General features: G+C 34.9%; 1 protein-coding gene across 5 annotated transcripts in view; it reads left to right on the top strand.

The window, feature by feature from the left end:
* Positions 1-19210, top strand: part of AGPS (alkylglycerone phosphate synthase) — a 134498-nt gene that overhangs the window by 95193 nt on the left and 20095 nt on the right. For all 5 annotated transcript variants that reach the window (XM_003921831.4, XM_074399425.1, XM_074399426.1 and 2 more), the window contains 4 exons: positions 1518-1587; positions 4392-4453; positions 10277-10366; positions 18283-18382. In XM_003921831.4, coding sequence (XP_003921880.3) covers positions 1518-1587; positions 4392-4453; positions 10277-10366; positions 18283-18382 — 322 coding nt within the window. The remainder of the gene's footprint in view (positions 1-1517; positions 1588-4391; positions 4454-10276; positions 10367-18282; positions 18383-19210) is intronic.

Below are 19210 nucleotides of genomic sequence, written 5' to 3'. Positions count from 1 at the left end.
TCAAGTATTCCCAATACAGGTGTCTTGCACCCTTTCCTACTCCTCAGTCTCTTTTCCTTTCCTTCCTCACTAGGTTCAGGATGGACGAACTGTTTCTGTTTCCTAGACCTGTGGTGTTTTTTCTCTCTTGGACTCAGAGTCTGACTGTTTGGTATCTGCTTGAGCCATGGGCTAAGCTGTTTCCCTTCAAGCACTTGCCACAGCAGTTTTCCTTTCGTTTTGAAACTTTATTTGGCTTTCTACTTCCAACCTCACATCCAACTCAGAATTGTGTTCTGTCTCTTCTCACATTCAGCTGCTTGACCGAAGTTTTATCTTTGCTCATTACTGTTCTAACACAAACAGTCCCCTTCCTTTTTTTTATTATACCCCATTCTCAAGTAGTTCTAGACTAGAGCTGCTTATAATCAAATCTTTGCCACTTCCTTTGGATAACACTATCTACCCATAATGGCAATCAGGAAATTCTGATTTAGCCCATATATTCTAGTCTGAAATTATATTACAGTATTTGTATAGAACAAGAGTACATCTGCATTGTATTATTTACCTACTACCAAATCCAACACAACTTCAGAAGAAGAAAATATTTAATTATAAGGTGTTAATTGAGGCCCTAAGAGAAATGGTTTTTCCTTTAGTTGACTAAAGTTAAAATTTTAATTTTTGTTTGATAATGGAAAAAGCATAATTAAAAACTATTTACTAAAGATAGTGAAAACAGTATTCATTCATTGTCTTTTAAAATAAGAATAACTTTTATAAACAGGAGTACTTTGACTGAATTATATGTTATATGGGATTAATCCTAACTAGAGCATTAGATACAATTTCTATGGATGAAACTATTTTCAAATTGAAAGAGATAGTTTATATATTCATACTAATAACACCTTACCTGTGTTGGTCTTATATTTGTTTATACATTGCTTATAAAGTTTAATGTTTCTATGTAAGTCTGTTTTGTCTCATTTAAATCATAAATTTTAGAAAATAAACACCACATTTAACATTCCAAATACTATGTACTCAAGTATTCTGGAAGCTTCTCAGTATTGGGGAGTTCCTAGTCAGTCATCACATTTCTTCAAATATGAGTAAGACAATAGTAACATGAATATATGAGTAAGGATATGATGAATAAAATAAGAATACTTGTGTGAAAATTATTTTAGCTTATTTGTTTCTCATAGTTAATTCTTTCTCTGCTCTTTTGAGAATATGGGTAGAAGAAGTTGAGTTTATGAGTCAATTTTATTAGTTTGGTGGATAAAAGTTTGAAATTAAGACTAAACAGAACTATTTAAAGTGTTTTCAGATTTTTGTTATCCAAACTTATTCTCTTGACAGTTTTTTGATACATTTATGATTAATAAGATTAAGATAAAAATGAAATGCAGTGTAATATATGTTAATCTATTAAGCAGTTATCTTGAGGTATCATATCAGTTTGGCTTGTTTTGTATATTTTTAATAGTTCATTTGAAATTCATTAACAGTTTGTTCTTTAATTACAGTGGATTGGCAGCTGGAGAAGATAATGGACAGAGAGGTTATTTGCTGACCTATGTCATTGCATACATTCGAGTAAGTTGTATTTCTCTTGCCACTTAATTTACGTTGCAAACAAGACTTTTTCTTACTTTGAGTGAGTGAATGCAGTTATCTTCCCTATTTTTATTTTGAGCTACTGTAATTTAGCATATCATTTTACATGAACCTTGTTTTAGCTACAAACCTTCAAAAGCCCATTTAAACCTTCTCCATATGCTTTTGAGGAAGTTAAATATGATTTAACATGTCTTTCTGCTTTTTAAAAGAATGGAGCCTTTCTCTGTTTCAAAGTTGAGCATACCATTGATAACATTACTTGGTTAAAATCAAGCTGTTTTATTTAGCAACATTCTTCACTTAATAATCTGTTTTAATGATGTGTAAATCCTTAACTGTATTTTAAAATTTTGATATTTAACTTAAAGTAGTTAAATGTCAACTTGAACGTATTTAACTAAGAAAAGTTGAATTAATATTCTCATTTTAGCAAAAATTTAATTCTAGCTAAGATCTAAATTTTACATGGTAGTGAAGAATACAGCCCTCCTCTTTTGTCCCCTGCCCCCACAGTGATAAGTAAAAATAATTGCCTGTTCAGTGTTTTAGAAATTTTGATTAAGAGATATACTGATCATGAAAGGTACTAGATGATTGTAGAACTTGTAAATAATATCTACCTTTATAGACTATCATACCATAGTTTCTTCCCATAGTAAGCATTTTGAATATACATAATTGTTTCTTAGGCATCTTCTTTGAGGATATTAGCTTTTTCCCCATAATACTGAATTTAGAATTCTAGAAAATGAAATATAAGTGTAACAAGTACAGCATAGGTAATATTTGGTTTCAGGGGTTCAGGAGAGCCCTCAGTTCCCCTGAGAGGACATTTCTCCAGGTTCTTAATCTATCACTCCCCAAGAATGGGAGAGGAGACCACAGCACAGTGCGCAGTAAATGCTGGACTCAAAAGTGTTGGTAGAAAGTGATTTGTTTAAGTAGAGAAAGAGAAACAGGAGAAGGAGAGAGAAGGAAACAGCTAACTCTCACAGTAAGTGAGAGAATCCAGACAGGTGGAATCCAGGAGAGGAAAGCAGCTTCTATACTGAGTGGAAGGGAATAGAAAGAGAGAGATGGAGTTTAGGAGGGAAAGACAGGCTTCCACGAGCGAGTGTGGAAGGGGACTCCAGAGGAAAAATCCAGGGGAGAGAAAGACAGCTTCAAGAACACAAGAGATTGTTTGTGGAAGGGGATCCAAACATAGAGTCCAAAGGGGTGTGGAAGAAGGGGCCTTTTTTTTTTTTTTTTTTTTTGAGACAGAGTTTCGCTCTTGTTACCCAGGCCGGAGTGCAATGGTGCGATCTCGGCTCACCGCAACCTCCGCCTCCCGGGTTCAGGCAATTCTCCTGCCTCAGCCTCCTGAGTAGCTGGGATTACAGGCATGCACCACCATACCCAGCTACTTTTTTGTATTTTTAGTAGAGATGGGGTTTCACCATGTTGACCAGGATGGTCTCGATCTCTTGACCTTGTGATCCACCCGCCTCGGACTCCCAAAGTGCTGGGATTACAGGCTTGAGCCACCGCGCCTGGCCAGAAGGGGTCTTTTAAGCTGGGAGGAACCCCCACCTTCTCTAAGTTCTCTGGCCAATGAAAGGGGTTCCTTAGAACTTCCACTGGAGTGATTGACTTTTGATTCTTCCCATGCCCACGAAAATTAAAACAGAGACTGTTAAATCTCTGGATGGAGAGAGATGGAAGGGGCGCATGGTGCTGGGAAGTTCTTGCCCTTAAAACTACTCACCCTCGTGGACCCGGAAAGAGAACACACTCCCTCACATAGACACAATTTGGAGTATCTATCTTAATTTTTAAGGTTCTAGTTAATATTAAAACTGAGTTAACTAGCAAGTTAGGGATTCCTGCTCCCCCTCCCCCAGATTACCTGTTTTATGTTTTTATAAGTTTTGCAATGGTTAATACCATTGTCTCCAAATATATGTTTGCTGAATAAATAAGTGCATTAGAGAAAACAAAATGTTTTAGATCAGTAATTTGGGGATTTTTTTGTATCAACTACAGGTGGGTTGCAATGACTAATTTTACTAGAAGTGAAAACTTAACATATATTGACTTTTCTACCGTATAAAATTTTCTTTCAAATCCCTGGACTTCTTTGGTGGCTTGTGTATCTTTCCAATTTTGATAATAGAACAATTTTGCTCTGAGTAAAGAAATTAAGTATTATAAGTTACTTGTAATATGAGTATTATATCCTCTGTACTATAAAATATTTTCGTAGCAGAAGTGCCTCCAGATGTTTAATCCAATCTGTCACTTCAGACAGATGCACTATATTACTATATTTTTCAAGAAAAGATGCTTTTAAGAAAAAAGTCTCCTCCTTCTAAACACCCCCCCACCCCCACTTCTTGATCTTCCTGCTTCTTTGATCTTGACTAATTTTCGATATTGGTTAATTCACTATTTATGCCAATAAAATTCTATTCTGCTAGTATTGTCTACATGTACATAGACTGTTCTGGGTAGAAACTCCATTCACTAGAGAAATAAATTTGAGTTCTTACCCTGAGTCAGGCACTCTGCCTGGTGCCAATGATACAGAGAAGAATAGGAGAGGCCAGGTTCCTTTAGTTATGGAGGCTGCATCTCATTCTGGGGGCAACTTTTCAGTGCTTTTATGAGGTGGATAGTAAAGAGCAGTGGAAGTTAAATTAGAAACATGATACTAACAATGAACTTGAAAGATTAACAGTGTTATTGATTCTTCTGTATCTGTTGTAATTTCTTGTTTTTTTCTGTTTGTGTCTTAATAGGACTTGGCTTTGGAATACTATGTATTAGGAGAATCTTTTGAGACTTCTGCTCCTTGGGACAGGTAAAATACAATAATACCTGATATTCAAATATGCGATATGAATTGCTCGAAGTAATGTTTCTTTCTGTGTGAATATGTAAGTTTACAACATTTTATGAAGAAACATTGAGACAAGGCAACTACTTTTATTTAAATTAATGTATGCATCACAATGCCATATTTTCAAGTGTTTTATTGGGTGGGGTGAGTTGAAGAAAATTTGTCTGTGATCCAAAGAAGGACGGCATTGTTGAAGTTTACACTTTGAAGAATGTTATTGAATGCTCAGTGTCATTATGTGGTTATATCTAGCTTCGACTTAAATTCTTAAGTGATTAATATTGCTTAAATGTTCTCTAAAAAGTCCTCCCAAAGTATAAAACCAGTTAACTGTCCTTAATAGTATATTATTTAGCTTTTGATATTTGTATTTGTAAAAATAGGAATTTAAATGATTTCTAAAAGAAATTTAGTTTAGGAAATTATATACAATTTCTATTTTTAAATGTAAGCAAAATATTGTTACTGGAGCATATTATAGGAAATGGCCCAAATAGGATACATGGAAATAGATTTTAGAAGGGTTTCTTTACTGGAAATACATACACACAATATTGGTTAGTGAATTAATAAAAGCTGATTAGGAAATGTGAAATAATTTATTAATAGACCTGTGAGTTTTATTATAACTCATTCAGTAATAAAAAAATTCTCAAGGAGATTGTCTATATAGTCCCTTATCCAAAATGCTTGGGACCAGAAGTGTTTCAGATTCCAGAATACTTATATTATATATTTATTATTTGAGTATCCCAAATATGGAAATTTCACTGGAAATCACTGGAGCATTTCTTTTGATCATCATGTTGATACTCAAAAACTTTCAGATCTGGGGGCATTTCACATTTTGGATTTTTACAGGATATTCAACCTGTATATTTTAATTTTTTTCTAGTGTATTGATATTTTACATTTCTTTTTAAAATATAAAGTACATTAAAGCCACAACGAAGTGTATAGGACATAACAATTCCCTGTGAATCTGCTTGTTAGACTGCATATCTTAATTTTTTGGTTTCTTCCAGCTTCTTTTTTCCTCCAGAAAACTTTTTACTTTTCTTTTCTCCCTTGCCTCCCCTCCTTTCCCCTCCCCTCCCCTCCCCTCCCCTCCCTTCCTGTCCCCTCCTGTCCCCTCCCATCTTTTTGATGGAGTTTCACTCTTGTTGCCCAGGTGGGAGTGCAATGGCCTGATCTTGGCTCATCACAACCTCTGCCTCCCAGGTTCAAATGATTCTCCTGCCTCAGCCTCCCAAGTAGCTGGGGTTGCAGGCATGCTCCACCATGCCTGAGCAATTTTTGTATTTTTAGTATAGATGGGGTTTCTCCATGTTGGTCAGGCTAGTCTTGAACTCCTCCCACCTTGGCCTCCCAAAGTGCTAGGATTACAAGCATGAGCCATTGTGCCTGGCCAACTTTTTACTTTTCTACATGCTGTCATCATCTACTGAGTTAGTACATTGGTGCTCATATTCCATGCATTGTTACCTAGTAACCCAGTTTATATTATACTATCACTTTGTCATTCACAATTTTTTTTAAAAAATAAGCTTCCTCAAGTTGAAATGTTATTCACAGATTTTGATGCTAAATTTTAACAAGGGGAATAAATACCTTAAATAAAAATATTATGAAGTTGTCAGCCTTTGAGTAGTAGAAATAGTTTGGCAGCTATTCATAGTGGTCTCAAAGACCTTTTTTTAAAAAAAAAATTATTAATTTTTTAGTATAAAGTTAGTTTTTATTTTTATCTAAAAACAAATGCTGAACAGCTTTCCAAAATCAAAACTAAACACAGTACTTAGAAAAAAGGGGTAGAAACATATTTTTCATTCTCTGGAGAAACCAGTAAGGCAGACATTCTAACGAGCTTGGTTTTTTCCACAGGACTAGTCGATGTAAACAGTCTCTCTCCAGCCTTTTCTCTATGTCAGTTTTATCTACCTGGCAGGAAAAACTAAAAGAAACCCCAAAAGAATTCCTCCTCACAAACACAACACAAGACAAAGGACTTGAAAAGTTGGGGAAAACTTTTTAACACATCAAAGATCATTTTAGTGTTTAATTCCTCTCCTTGGGTATCTTAGCCAGTTTGACCTGCTATACAGAGCACCTTAGACTGGATAGCTTAAATGTTCTTAGACAAGAAACAATTATCTCTCACAATTCTGGAGGCTTGAAGTCTGAGATCAGGGTGTTAACATGGTTGGGGTTTTGGTGAAGGCCCTCTTCCTGGTTTTGTAGATGGCATCTTCTTAGTATCTTCACCTGGGGGAAAGCAGAGAGAGAGAAAGCAAGCAAACCCTTTCATATCTTTTTATAAGAGCACTAATCCCATCATGCAGCTCCACCTTCATGATCTAATTACTCCCCAAAGGCCCCACCTTCTAATACCATTGCACTGGGGCTTAGGATTTCAATATATGGATTTTGAGAGGGACACCGACATTCACTCCATATCACTGGGAAAGTGGGTTAGTGCAATGCTACCTCTTAAGAGTTAATGAATTTCCTTGTCATCAGTTAGTACTAACTGATCATTGACATCTTATTTTTTTATTCTTGCAACTGTGGAAGCTAATCATGTGCTAATTTAAAAAATTTATCTTCATCTATTCTTTATATATACTTGCATATTTATTTAATTGTTACACCAATAATTTCTGTTTTATGCAGTTACACATTTGTTTTTATTTAAAACAATTTCTTCAGCTGCAGTTTTAACAAATAATATTAATGGAAGGCAACTACGTTTTTATGTAAAATGTACTTGTTGACAACCATTTAGCAATTTTCTTTTTCTTTCAAACCTTTAACTAACTAGAGGCAATGTTTAGCACTAGCCCATGGGATCAGGGTCTTTAACTTTCACACATTATTAGATTATTGGCTTTTTCATATATTAGCCACTTGAGGGATTACTGGTCATACTAATTTTTGTGTTTCCCTAAGTGCCCCATTCTATTGTGTTCCAACCCATGCCTGCTACAGTGGCTGCACCTGTTAGGTTCTCAGTGAATATTCTTCATAGATTCTTATGAATGAGCTTGGGAAGAATTTGAGATTACAGTCTATAAAAATAGATAACCTTAAGGGTTGGAGGTTTTAATTTTTTTCTTTTTGTGATGGAATCTTGCTCTGTCACCCAGGCCAGACTGTAGTGATGCTATCACGGTTCACTCCAGCCTTGACTTCCTGGGCTCAAGTGATTCTCCCATCACGACCTCCTAAGTAGGTGGGATCTCAGGTGCACACCACCGTGCCTGGCTAATTTTTTTGTTTGTAGAGATGACGTCTCTATATTGGCCAGGCTGGTCTTAAACCCCTGGACTCAAGTGATCCTCCTGTCTTGGCCTCCCAAAGTGCTGAGATTACAGGAATGAGCCACTGTGCCCAGCGATGTTACAGATTTGGGAGACACCAGCAAGTGTTCTGATTAAATCCAAGAAAGTGGATACAAACACTTATAAATAGTATGGAGTGAAGGGGAAAAAAGAGGGCCTAAGAAAGAGGTTTAGGGAACCTCAACATTTAACATTACAAACAGAACAAAAGATGACAAAGTATATTGAATAATAATATCTAGAGGGTGTAGAAATAATCCAATGATGTGAAAAAATCCCAGGCAAGTTTTTTTCAGGGAGGAAATAGTCAAGTGTTAAATTTGCTAATAAGAATTTAAAAGCATGCAGTTATGTCTCTGTGCTATAAAAGGACTAATCCAAGTGGACACAGCCTTTGATCAAGTTCTGTGAGAGAATACTTTCAGAACCCTTTCCCTAGAAGTCATTTACTGGAAGTGTCCCATTGGGGGTTGTAACTGTTCGGTTGGTCCTTTCTCCATCTCCTTTTCATTATTCAACTATCAGTGAGGGTTTAGATATAAGGAACTCTTAAGAATTTTCCTGTTTCCTATTGTATTTGAGATGATTGAATACATTTAAGTGCATTTAAACTGAAATGCAGTTCACACAGTGGCATAACTTGCAAAGGACTATAAATAGCAGATGATTACATTCTTAGTTTTTTTTAGACTACTTAGCTGTAGCACTTAAATTTCATTTTCTAGTGCCAACATGAAGAACTTGTTACAACAAAAGAACTTATTACTTTTATAAATTTGTAATATCCATTAACTCAGAAATATTAAAGCTTAATAGATTTATTTATAAAGATTTGTTTTATAAGGTAGATTTTCAAAATAAAGACATTATCTGTAATCCAAATGTTTTATGAGATATTTTTTCAAACATGCATCCTTGCCATTCTATACTTCTGTGCATATGTGATGCATAGATAGTATTGATAAGTCATATATACCTGCAACTCTCATAAACTAAAGCAGAATTTAACTTAAGAACATTGTTTTATGAGATGAGAATTTTTAAAACTTTCAAACACTATATTCATAAAAATAAAAAATTTGACATGCTAATAAGATACTAAAGCCCTTTTTGTATTTATAATTTAATAATATACTGTTCTTATTGGCAATATGGGTAACTTTATAAAGTGTGATCTGTTTAAGTGTTACTGTTTTTATCAAATTGGTTCTCATACAGTCAAGTCTGTGTCTTGAAACTAGAGATAAGCCAACCTTTTGAGTTTTTCTGGTATCATTTTGTCTCATGATGCTAAACATGTCAAGGTTTAAAACACAGAATGAGTGTCAGTATGTGGCCAGGATATTTAATGGGGAATAAAATAGGTCTTTTAATATCAAGTAGTCCAGCATAGCACATTAATACTTTCTACAGTTTGTCTTTGATAGATCTTTGTCATGTTGGATTTCAGCTTGAGAATAAGCTATCAAACATTTGATATAACAGCATGATTATAATTTCTTTTGAAAGACAGGGTTTTGCTGTGTTGCTCATGCTGGAGTGCAGTAGTGTGATGTTGGCTTACTGCAACCTCAACCTTCCAGGCTCAAGCAGTCCTCTTGCCTCAGTCTCCCAAGTAGCTGGGACTACAGGCATGCACCACCTTGCCCAACTAATTGTTTTGGTTTTTAATAGAGACGAGGTCTCACTGTGTTGTCCAGGCTAGTAGTAGTATGATTATTAATTAAATAATAATAATTATTATTTTATTTGAGATAGAGTCTTGTTCTGTTGCCCAGGCTGGAGTGCAGTAGTGTAGCCCCGACTTCCTGGGCTCCAGCGATTCTCCCACCTCAGCTTCCTAAGTAGCTGGGACTACAGGTGCATGCCACCATGCCTGGATAAGTTTTTTAATATTTTGTAGAGATAGGGTCTCACTGTTGCCCAGACCAGTCTCAAACTCCTGGGCTCAAGCAGTCATCCCACCTCAACTTCCCAAAGTACTGAGATTATAGGTGTTAACAACTGCATGTCACCTGAGTTATTTTTGAATTAAGAAAAACTTAGACATGGGTAAAGGTTCGTATTCATATAACCTAGAATTGAATTTTCACTAACGTCTTCTTCATAGCTTTTTTTAAAGCTCTTAAAATCTTATAATTAAATTGATTTTGAAATCAGGCTTTCCTAAGTGTAGGAAACTGCATTCAGGAGATTCAGTATGTTCTTGTGACTTTCTGTTTTCCTTAAGTCAAAAAAAGAAAAAAACTTTCCTCTTTTTGAAGTTAGGAATGGAGGGCTCAATTTGAATGATCAAGGCTCTTTCTCATTCTTGAAAAAACAACTGTGAAAGCTTTAGCTAAGAAAATTTTAGACTTGAATGATGCCAGATTAACCAGCATTTATTGGAATTTGTGTAGTTCTCATTTGAAAACTTAATATTGTATTCATTTATCTTTTTTAGGGTTGTAGATCTCTGTAGAAATGTAAAAGAAAGAATAACAAGGGAATGCAAAGAGAAGGGTGTTCAGTTTGCTCCTTTTTCTACATGCAGGTGAGTTTTAAACATTGTTCTTATATTTTTTATTCTGAAAAAAATGTTTTGTTTTGTTTTTTAATCAATGGAGGAAATACAGTTTTCCAGCTGAGGAAAATCTTCAGTCTGTTATATTTGGCCAGCTTTCCTAACCTTGACTTAGCACCTTGTTAGGATTGTACCACTGGAATTTTACAGCAATCCTGAGCCTCTTAGGAGTAGGAAACCCTTCTTTGAGTAAGCCTTCCTCCCTATCTGGGTGGCATGGCAGTGAAGAGCAAGGTGTCTGAACTCCTGGAAAAAGAGGAGGACTCCTCTACTCACTGAAACTACAAATTATATAGTCAAGAAATTATAAATTATATACATACCCAACATGACTCTGTTTGAAGAGTGAAGGCAGTGTTTTGCTCTTTACTAGTAACTTAATCTCTTCAAGCTCTAATATTATCAGTAAATAGTGGTAGTGCTATCTCTTGATGGGACTGTTGTGAAAATGAAATGAGAAAGCATATGAAAAAACTGTTAGGCTCTGAAGGGATCTGTAAATGCTGTGGTATTGTCACATAATTACATTAAGCTTGAGGTAGATAATTCATACTAGTATTAGTAAGGAAAATTTGTATATTTGCCTTTCCTTTCCAATGACAAGTCCTCATTAAATCATTTAATTGTTAAGCTTACTTGCTCCTTAAAGCCATTGCATATATTTGTTTTGCAAGACTAGAAATATTTCTGTACTCTTTAAACTGGTAATTTTGTGTGTGGGTTTTTTGTTTTGTTTTGTCTTTTCTCTATCTTTTCCATTGTCTTATTTTGTACTTTCCTACTACTGCTGTTGTGTATCTTAGTTTTCCTTATTGTTCCCAGTGGGAAGAGATACCCTTTAGAATTTGCTAAATTGTGCTTCTGCAAGGTAAGAAAGTAAAATTCACATGAAATCTGAGGAAAGCATCTTTCTTACACCTTAAATGTTCATTTCAATCAAAAGAATCTCCTTAAAGTAGTCATTTCTGCTTCTGTGTGGGAGAGACTGTCCAGGTTTACCCAGCCTTGCAGAAAGTACTAAGTCAAGTCTGTGTATTAACATGATTTAGAATAAGTACACTGAGGATGGGATCAGAGATTATAAAAGCTGAAAAAAATAGATTTTAGAGATTATTTGCTAGGCATTTGAGATACAAAGAAGTCTTGTTCTGTGTAGTAAAAAGCCTACAATGGGATAAAGCTAATGTTGGCATGCTGGGTGTAAGAATGTCATTTTACTTTCAATTTATTTTAAATTTTGGGGTATCTTTCACAGTGTACCTTTTATCTTAAAGTCCTTAAAATCTAAGAAAAAAAGTTTTGTGTTTATATTATCAACCCAAACTGATACTTCATTTTTCTCTTGATGGTCCAGTCTTTTAGGAGACAGTCAGGTCACTTTTATTATAATCCTGAAAACAAATCAGACACAATAATCCAAAAGCTATTTGTTACATTTTAGATAATCAAATCTATTCTTGTATAGTCGAGAAATTTTTACTCCTTTGTTTTGTCAAATGGTAACTTAATAGATTTACCCTTCACCCTTCTTCCTTCTGCCCCAAGTTCCTGTTCAACATCTCTTAAGAACCCCACCTCTGCTGTAACATTATGAAACTATCGTGATAAACCACTACCCATGGAAAATGATTAGGAAATAAAATACTCTGGCTTAGGGCACATTCTGTAATTACACTTAGATCTAGGTTCTTCAGAATGTATTCATGAAGCCTAAGAATCTTCACTTTATATTATAGATAGGTAGAATTGGTATATTTAGACTGAATTGGCCATGTGTCATATTTATTAAGTAGCTGTGTTTTAAGAATGGTTTTCCTGTAAAAGCTTATATGTTCAGTTTTTGTTAATGTCTTATAAAACCAGTTAGAATATGCAAAGCCTCCTTATTTGAATAGCTTCGATCAATAAGAGTTAAGTTATGGCTCACACTTGATTAACATTTAATTAGAGTTGGATGTCAGTTTAGTTTGATTTGAGCTGCTTAGTAGTGGCTAAGGAGATTATTCTATGTTGAATATGTGAGATGTATTTTTTAAACCATTTTTTTTAATCAGGTACTATGCTCACTACTTGGATGATAGGATCCGTACTCCAGACCTCAGTAATATACAGTATTCCAATGTAACAAGCATGCACATGGACCACCTGTATCTAAAATCAGAGTTGAAATAACACTTTACAAAGCTGTTTCCAAGTTATTTAAAAATAATTTTAGATCTATTTAAAATCAAGAATCCTAAGAAAAATAACCCAGGTGTAAGGTACATTTATTGAGTTCATTTATCTCATTTTCGTCCATTAAAATGTATTTTGTACATTGGAATAGAAATTCCAGTCCTAACTTTTCTGAAGAAATTATATGGGGAGTAATTGCTGGTCAGTGAGTCTAATACAAATAAAGTACTCCAAAAACTATAAAGCACAAACTTTTTTTTTTTAAATTAAAGAATAATGTAGTGACTTTGACAACCACACTAGTACTTGTCCAGTTGATTTTGGTAGAAGTTAGTGTTTAAGTGTCTTAAATGATAGAATTGATCTATTGTAAAAGGTGTTAGGTCTAAGTCACTTTCTGAAATTTACCCAAATAGAGATATTCCAGAAGGTGCTTTCCATTACTGGGACTTGTCTGAGATACTAATCAATCAAGCTTATCAAGCTTTGTTACGACTTCAGCGATCTGTTCCTCTACTGAAAACTGAACTGTGTAATATATAGATCCTAGATTTGTTGGAAGGTGATAATTAATGCTCTATTAATATTTAGTTACATCTATTTATGAATGTTAGTGATTATCTTATGAGCGATATATATTTTACTAATTTCTACAAATTCATTTATCCTTCACACTTTATTTGAATTTTGTTATTCTTAATGATAGTACCCTTGTAGTTAAAATGGTTTTCCAGTGTTTCTTAAGCTTTGTATATCTGGTACTTAAAATGTAAATATTCAAGAGATCTTTTTTTATGAGGGGGAATTAACACTAGAAGAGAAACACAGCTGGCAAATTGACAGTAGCATTGTTAAACAGTTCATTTCTTCTGTTCTGAGGCACCTAACATTTGGCCTAAAAGGCAATTAAAATTGTAGATTAGATTCTATTTGTATTGTGTAGTAAACAGAGTATTTCCTCTGCATTTGCTCCTTCTGTTAAATTAAATTCTTTGTGGGAACCTCTGTAAATTGCATATGGAGATTTGACTAATATTACCTTACCTCCCTTTTAAATGCTTTCCGAATTGCATTTTGAAAACTCCGTTGTCTGTTATATATATGATTTAATAATCTAACATTCTTGATATCTTCTGTATACAGACATTCAACATGTACAAATATGGGGTCACAGGCAGTATTTTAAGATTGTGTCACTGCATTTGGTGCAATCATCCTATTTGTTTCCCAAATGCTTATTAATTATTAAGGTAAACTTAGTAAAGATGCTATATTATTCTCAGTCTAATTGTATTTGGTATTTGGGCATTTCTCCCTTTTCTTAATTTTTAGTTCTCATACTTATTTCTTTTAACTTGAGGGAGTTTGTGAAACTTAACTGATAATCACATTTCATCTGGTCTGTTTGGAGCTGACTTTAACTGCAGTATACTTAGTTTTATATATATATATATATATATACATTTTTATATATATAAAAATATATTTTAAAAAAATTTATGTATATATATATATATATTTTTTTTTTAATTGGAGATGGGCCAATTCAAGAAACATTTACATTGCTTTTCAATTTCTAATTTTGGGGGAGGTGTAACTAGACTTACCAAAAAAAGTAGTATTGTACAAATAGCTCCCGTGTACCTTTTACTCATCTTCCTCAAATGCTGACATTAGAAGCAAATGTTTGTTCCTTGGTGTTGAAAAGAAGAACTAGCCCTCAGACAAAGAATTTTCTCAGCAAGGCAATTTTACTTTCTGCCAAGAAGAATGGGTGCTTCTTGGAAGCCTGATTGTCATGAGAGCACATTGAACAAAGAAAAGTAGAAGTTTTTATCTCTGATGCATTGGGTCCTTACTCCTGTGTCCTAACTCCATTGGCTGGAGCTGACCTGCACAATCTAGCCTGATCCTGATTGGCTGAAAACTTAAAATTTTCCTAAATAGGTAAACGTGTGATGGAGAACAAAGAACAGAAGGGTGTTGTTTATGGGAAACTAGGAGAATAATAACATTTCCAAATAAGGAATAGGCATAGGCTGTAAGCCAGGAAATGCCTGGGCATGCCTGGACATGTCAGAGCAGGCTGTAGGCCAGAACAAATAACTTGGTTGAAGTTCAAGGACATAGAATGTACTTATTTCCTTACCACATTTAACAGCTACATAGAGCTTAACAAAGAGTTATTAGCAAAAAGCAAGGAAGCTTGAAGGAAGTTAGTTTTTAAAAGAAAATACTATTTCCAACATTTATTATTTATTCTTTCACAAAAGGGGAAACTCAGAAGAAGAACTTTTTACTTTTCACACTGATAACTCACAAAATTATAGTATGACTATCAAAACCAAAAAATGTGTTGTTTCATTATTTTTACTTAACTCACAAACCCTTCTTTATCATTTGTCCCACTGATATCTTTATCTTTCATAACATTTATACATTTGAAGAATACTGGTCAATTACCTTGTAAAACATCTCTCAGTTTAGGTTTATCTGATGTTTTCTTGTGATCAAATTCAAGTTACACCTTTTGACAAGATTACCACAGAAGTGGTAGTGACGTGCTCTTCGTGGTAGATTAAATCAGGAGAATTATTATATTTATTAAGTCTCTTTATTGGTGATGTTAACTTAGACTGCTTGGTTAGGATGGTACCTGCCAGGTTTCTCCACTCTATAATTACCATTTTTTTCTCATTGTACTTGAAAAATATATGGGCTGGGCATGGTGGCTTACACCTTTTATCCCAGCACTTTGGGAGGCTAAGGCAGGCAATCACCTGAGGTCTGGAGTTCAAGACCAGCCTGGCCAACATGGTGAAAACCCATCTCTACTAAAAATACAAAAATTAGCTGGGCATAATGGCACATGCCTGTAGTTCCAGCTACTGGGGAGACTGAGGCAGGAGAACTGCTTGAACCCTGAAGGCAGAAGTTGCAGTGAGCTGAGAACACATCACTGCACCGTAGCCTGGCCAACAAGAGCAAAACTATGTCTTGAAAAAAAATGGGGAGAAACTTTGAGACTATGATGCAAATATCCTGTTTCATCCTGTTTCTTAGTTTCTTACTCCATCTCCTAGTCACATCAATCTCCCACTGTGGATTCTTGATTACAACAGCTATTATTATGATACTTGCAAATGGTAGTTTTCTAATCATTCATTTTACATTTATCCATTGGAATTCGCTGTGAAAAACAGCTTTCTTCTCCCCTCCTTTTCTGCCTGCCCTCCACCCCCACTCCCTGCCACTATCTATCTATTTATCCGTCTATCCATAGGGACTCGTAGACATTTTATTCTCTGGAATGTAGCTGTTATTGTCATTATTCACTTTGTTGCTCAGATTTTCCCAGCGTGGCTATTAAGAGCTTTTTTAAGTTGGCTTCTGTGTCCTTTTGACCTGGGAAAGTAGTTTTTGAAGAGGAAGAAAAAGGCACACATACTTAGGAAGAGTCAGTGATCGAGGTAGGGTGAGTAGCATGTGAGAAGATATGAGGCCTAGGGAGAGAGAAAAGCAGGTCTGTGTGCCACAGAGGACCTGTGTTCTGTAGAGTTGGTGCTGAGTGAAGGCACATCTCCTCAAGCTTTCACAACAGTGACAGCCATTGGTCCTTTGATCTTGGTTTCTTCCTCAAGTTCTTTGATTTTTCTTATTCCTGATGTTAGAATTGTGGTTATTTTCAGCTCATTTTCCCCTGCTTAGTTCCCTTAATCTTTTTGTTCATCTAGTTCCTCTAACCAAGAATGTCTAGCTTTCTTACTCCTCTGTTACCTCCTGGTTGATTTCTCCTATGCCTTGATAATATTGGCATTTGTTTTACCTAGAACAATATCTTACATTTTTTGTCAGTCTCCATTTAGGTATGCCTTTCTAGAACACTTTTCCCAGTCTGACCTACCCCAATTTTCTTATTCTTTGTATAGACTGATTTTTAAGCTGCATAAGGTAATTGATGGTGTCTGTATTTATATTCTCTCTGTCAAAGTGTCTGGTATATTATCAGATAGCTTATTTAACTGAACCCAGAATTATCAGCATTCTTTAATCTTTGTTGTTCTGTATCCTTAGACTATATTATGTTTTGGCTATACAGAGCTTAGAAGAGTTTCTTCTAGTGCATTTAAATTATCTGTGTAGAAAAAAATATTAATGATTTTTATTTTGTTGTGATTTATTTTTAAAGTTATAGCCAGAACTAAACAGTGTCTTTCATTTTGGTCTCAACTGCAGTAATTTGCTTTTTTTCTACCCAGAATCTTTAAGTCTATTGAGCCAGGAGAATCCAAACAAATGAAGTATTTATAATATAGAAGCCAGAGTGTTACAGGAAAGGGGGTCCTGTGAAGATCTAGACCTCAAAAAAGGGTTCTTGGCTTTTGCACAAGAAATAATTCAGGGCAAGTTTGCAGTGCAAAACGAAAGCAAATTTATTTTAAAAAGTAAACGTAAAAAAACATGGCTGCTCGTTGCCCATTTTTGTGGTCATTTCTTGATATGCTAAATAAGGGGTGGCTTATTCATGCATCCCCTTTTTAGACCATATAGGGTAAGTTCCTGATGTTGTCATGGCATTTGTAAACTGTCATGGCACTGATGGGAGTATAGATACAGCAATAAGGATGACCAGAGGTCATTCTCATGGCAATCTTGGTTTTGGTGGGATTTAGCTGGATTCTTTACTGCAAGGCCTTTATGACCTGTATCTTGTGCTTACCTACTATCTTGTGCTGTGACTTAGAATGGCTTAACCATCTGGGATTGCCGCCCAGTAGGTAGGTTTCAGCATCATTTTACCCAGCTCCTACTTAAGATGGAGTTGCTCTGGTTCACACGCCTCTGACAAGAGGACTTAATGTATTTTGAAGAGATTATAATTTGCTCACATTTTATCAATATAGATTTTTTAAATAATGAAAATTGATTTTAGTCAGTGTTGGCATGTTCATGTGTATTCTATGCATTTCATGTTCCTATTCTCAGCAGTGATGGAGCCAATGAAAAGAACCAAGTTTCTTGTTTCAAATCTAATTTTGCCTTTTTCAAGGGGCATATGTTTTATATCATGTCTGTTTACTGTGACGGTATAAAATATAGTTTTCACTTGCACATATGGACCTCATTGTGTGGTCCTTTGGCAGAAAAACACCCTCTTGAAAAATAATGGAGTTGTACTATTTGTAATATGGAAGATATGTATATTTTTCAGTAATTTTGTGAAATGTTATTTTGATTATGTAATTTAAAGCAGTGAATACTTGTACTTACCTGACTACATATATTGTTTTCACACATGCTGCTGATAGCTCTCATTACTTTTAGATAACAAAGCAATAAAATCAGTGAAAATGGTGTTTCATCATAAAATGCTGATACAATGTGTAAAAGTGTTTGGGTTATTTCCCAATAGAAGTTTTAGTAACATGGGACAGACATGAGACAGATTGAATGTGTACCTATAATATTGACTAAATTGGTACTTCAGTGAGGGTAAAATTCTTGTTTTGCACTGCATCCTCCATTCACCTGTTTTGGTGACAACTCTAAAGCAAGCCGATGTGTATTCCTTCTACAGAGTAGGAGGCTGGGAAGAAACTGAGGTTATAGCTTAAACTAATTATTTGGATGCTCTTGTCTTTAAGTTTCTAGATGTTAAATCTGATTTCACTTAACTTAAAGCCCCTGTGGGGATTTTGTTTGTTTTTTAGGGTGACGCAGACTTACGATGCAGGTGCATGTATCTACTTCTATTTTGCCTTTAACTACAGGGGAATTAGTGACCCACTGACTGTGTTTGAACAAACGGAGGTAATTTTGCATACATTGATTAATTTCAATAAATTTTACTGTCAATTTATGCATTTTAATTTGAGTCTCTTTAATTACACATGGTTTGCCTAGCTGTTAGCCCTTAGAAATGAAAAGCATATTTGTTGCCCTGGCTTATGTACTGAATCATGAATCTAAAATTAATGTACTGTACACCTAGTCTGTGATTCTTTGGTTGCTGTAGTACATAATAGCTGATTAAATAACAATTAGGAATTCGTATGACTATATAGGAATCCTAGATATCACTTTCACAGCCTACTCATTTCTACATGGTAGTTGCTATTGAGGTCAGCAGCCCTAATGCTCTTGGTCTGTGTTGTTGTGTTATTCTAGATTTGTAATTTTTTTTATATGCTACAGCTGTGAGTGGGTGCTTTGGGTTCATTAGCTAGCAGTTTCTATTACATTTCTTAAAGGGTGTCAAACTGTTTATTTTTATAAAGCCTTCTCTTGATAGCCAACATTTCTCATTATGAGTATGCCTAGAGTTAAACAGACTAGAGTCTGGAGGATCCTGTAGGAAGCTGAGGCTTCTTAAAAATTCAGGTGTCCTACTGTTTTAACTGCATTGCACACCTGCCCAAGCTAATTTCAGTAGCACACTTTTAAACCCAAACTATAGAAAGGATTCGGTTGGCTTCCTCCTATCCTCTTCTGCTTTTCTTTTTTAAGCAGCTTTTTTGAAGTGTAATTCAAATACAGTAAGCTATATATATTTAATGTGCACAATTCTAACATATGTATACACCTGTGAAACCATTACCCCAATCAGAATTATATTCATCATTCCCAAAAGTCTGAGTA

The sequence above is a fragment of the Saimiri boliviensis genome, chromosome 5, assembly GCF_048565385.1.
Source record: "Saimiri boliviensis isolate mSaiBol1 chromosome 5, mSaiBol1.pri, whole genome shotgun sequence".
Taxonomy (NCBI): domain Eukaryota; kingdom Metazoa; phylum Chordata; class Mammalia; order Primates; family Cebidae; genus Saimiri; species Saimiri boliviensis.
This window is presented reverse-complemented; position numbering and strand designations above follow the sequence as displayed.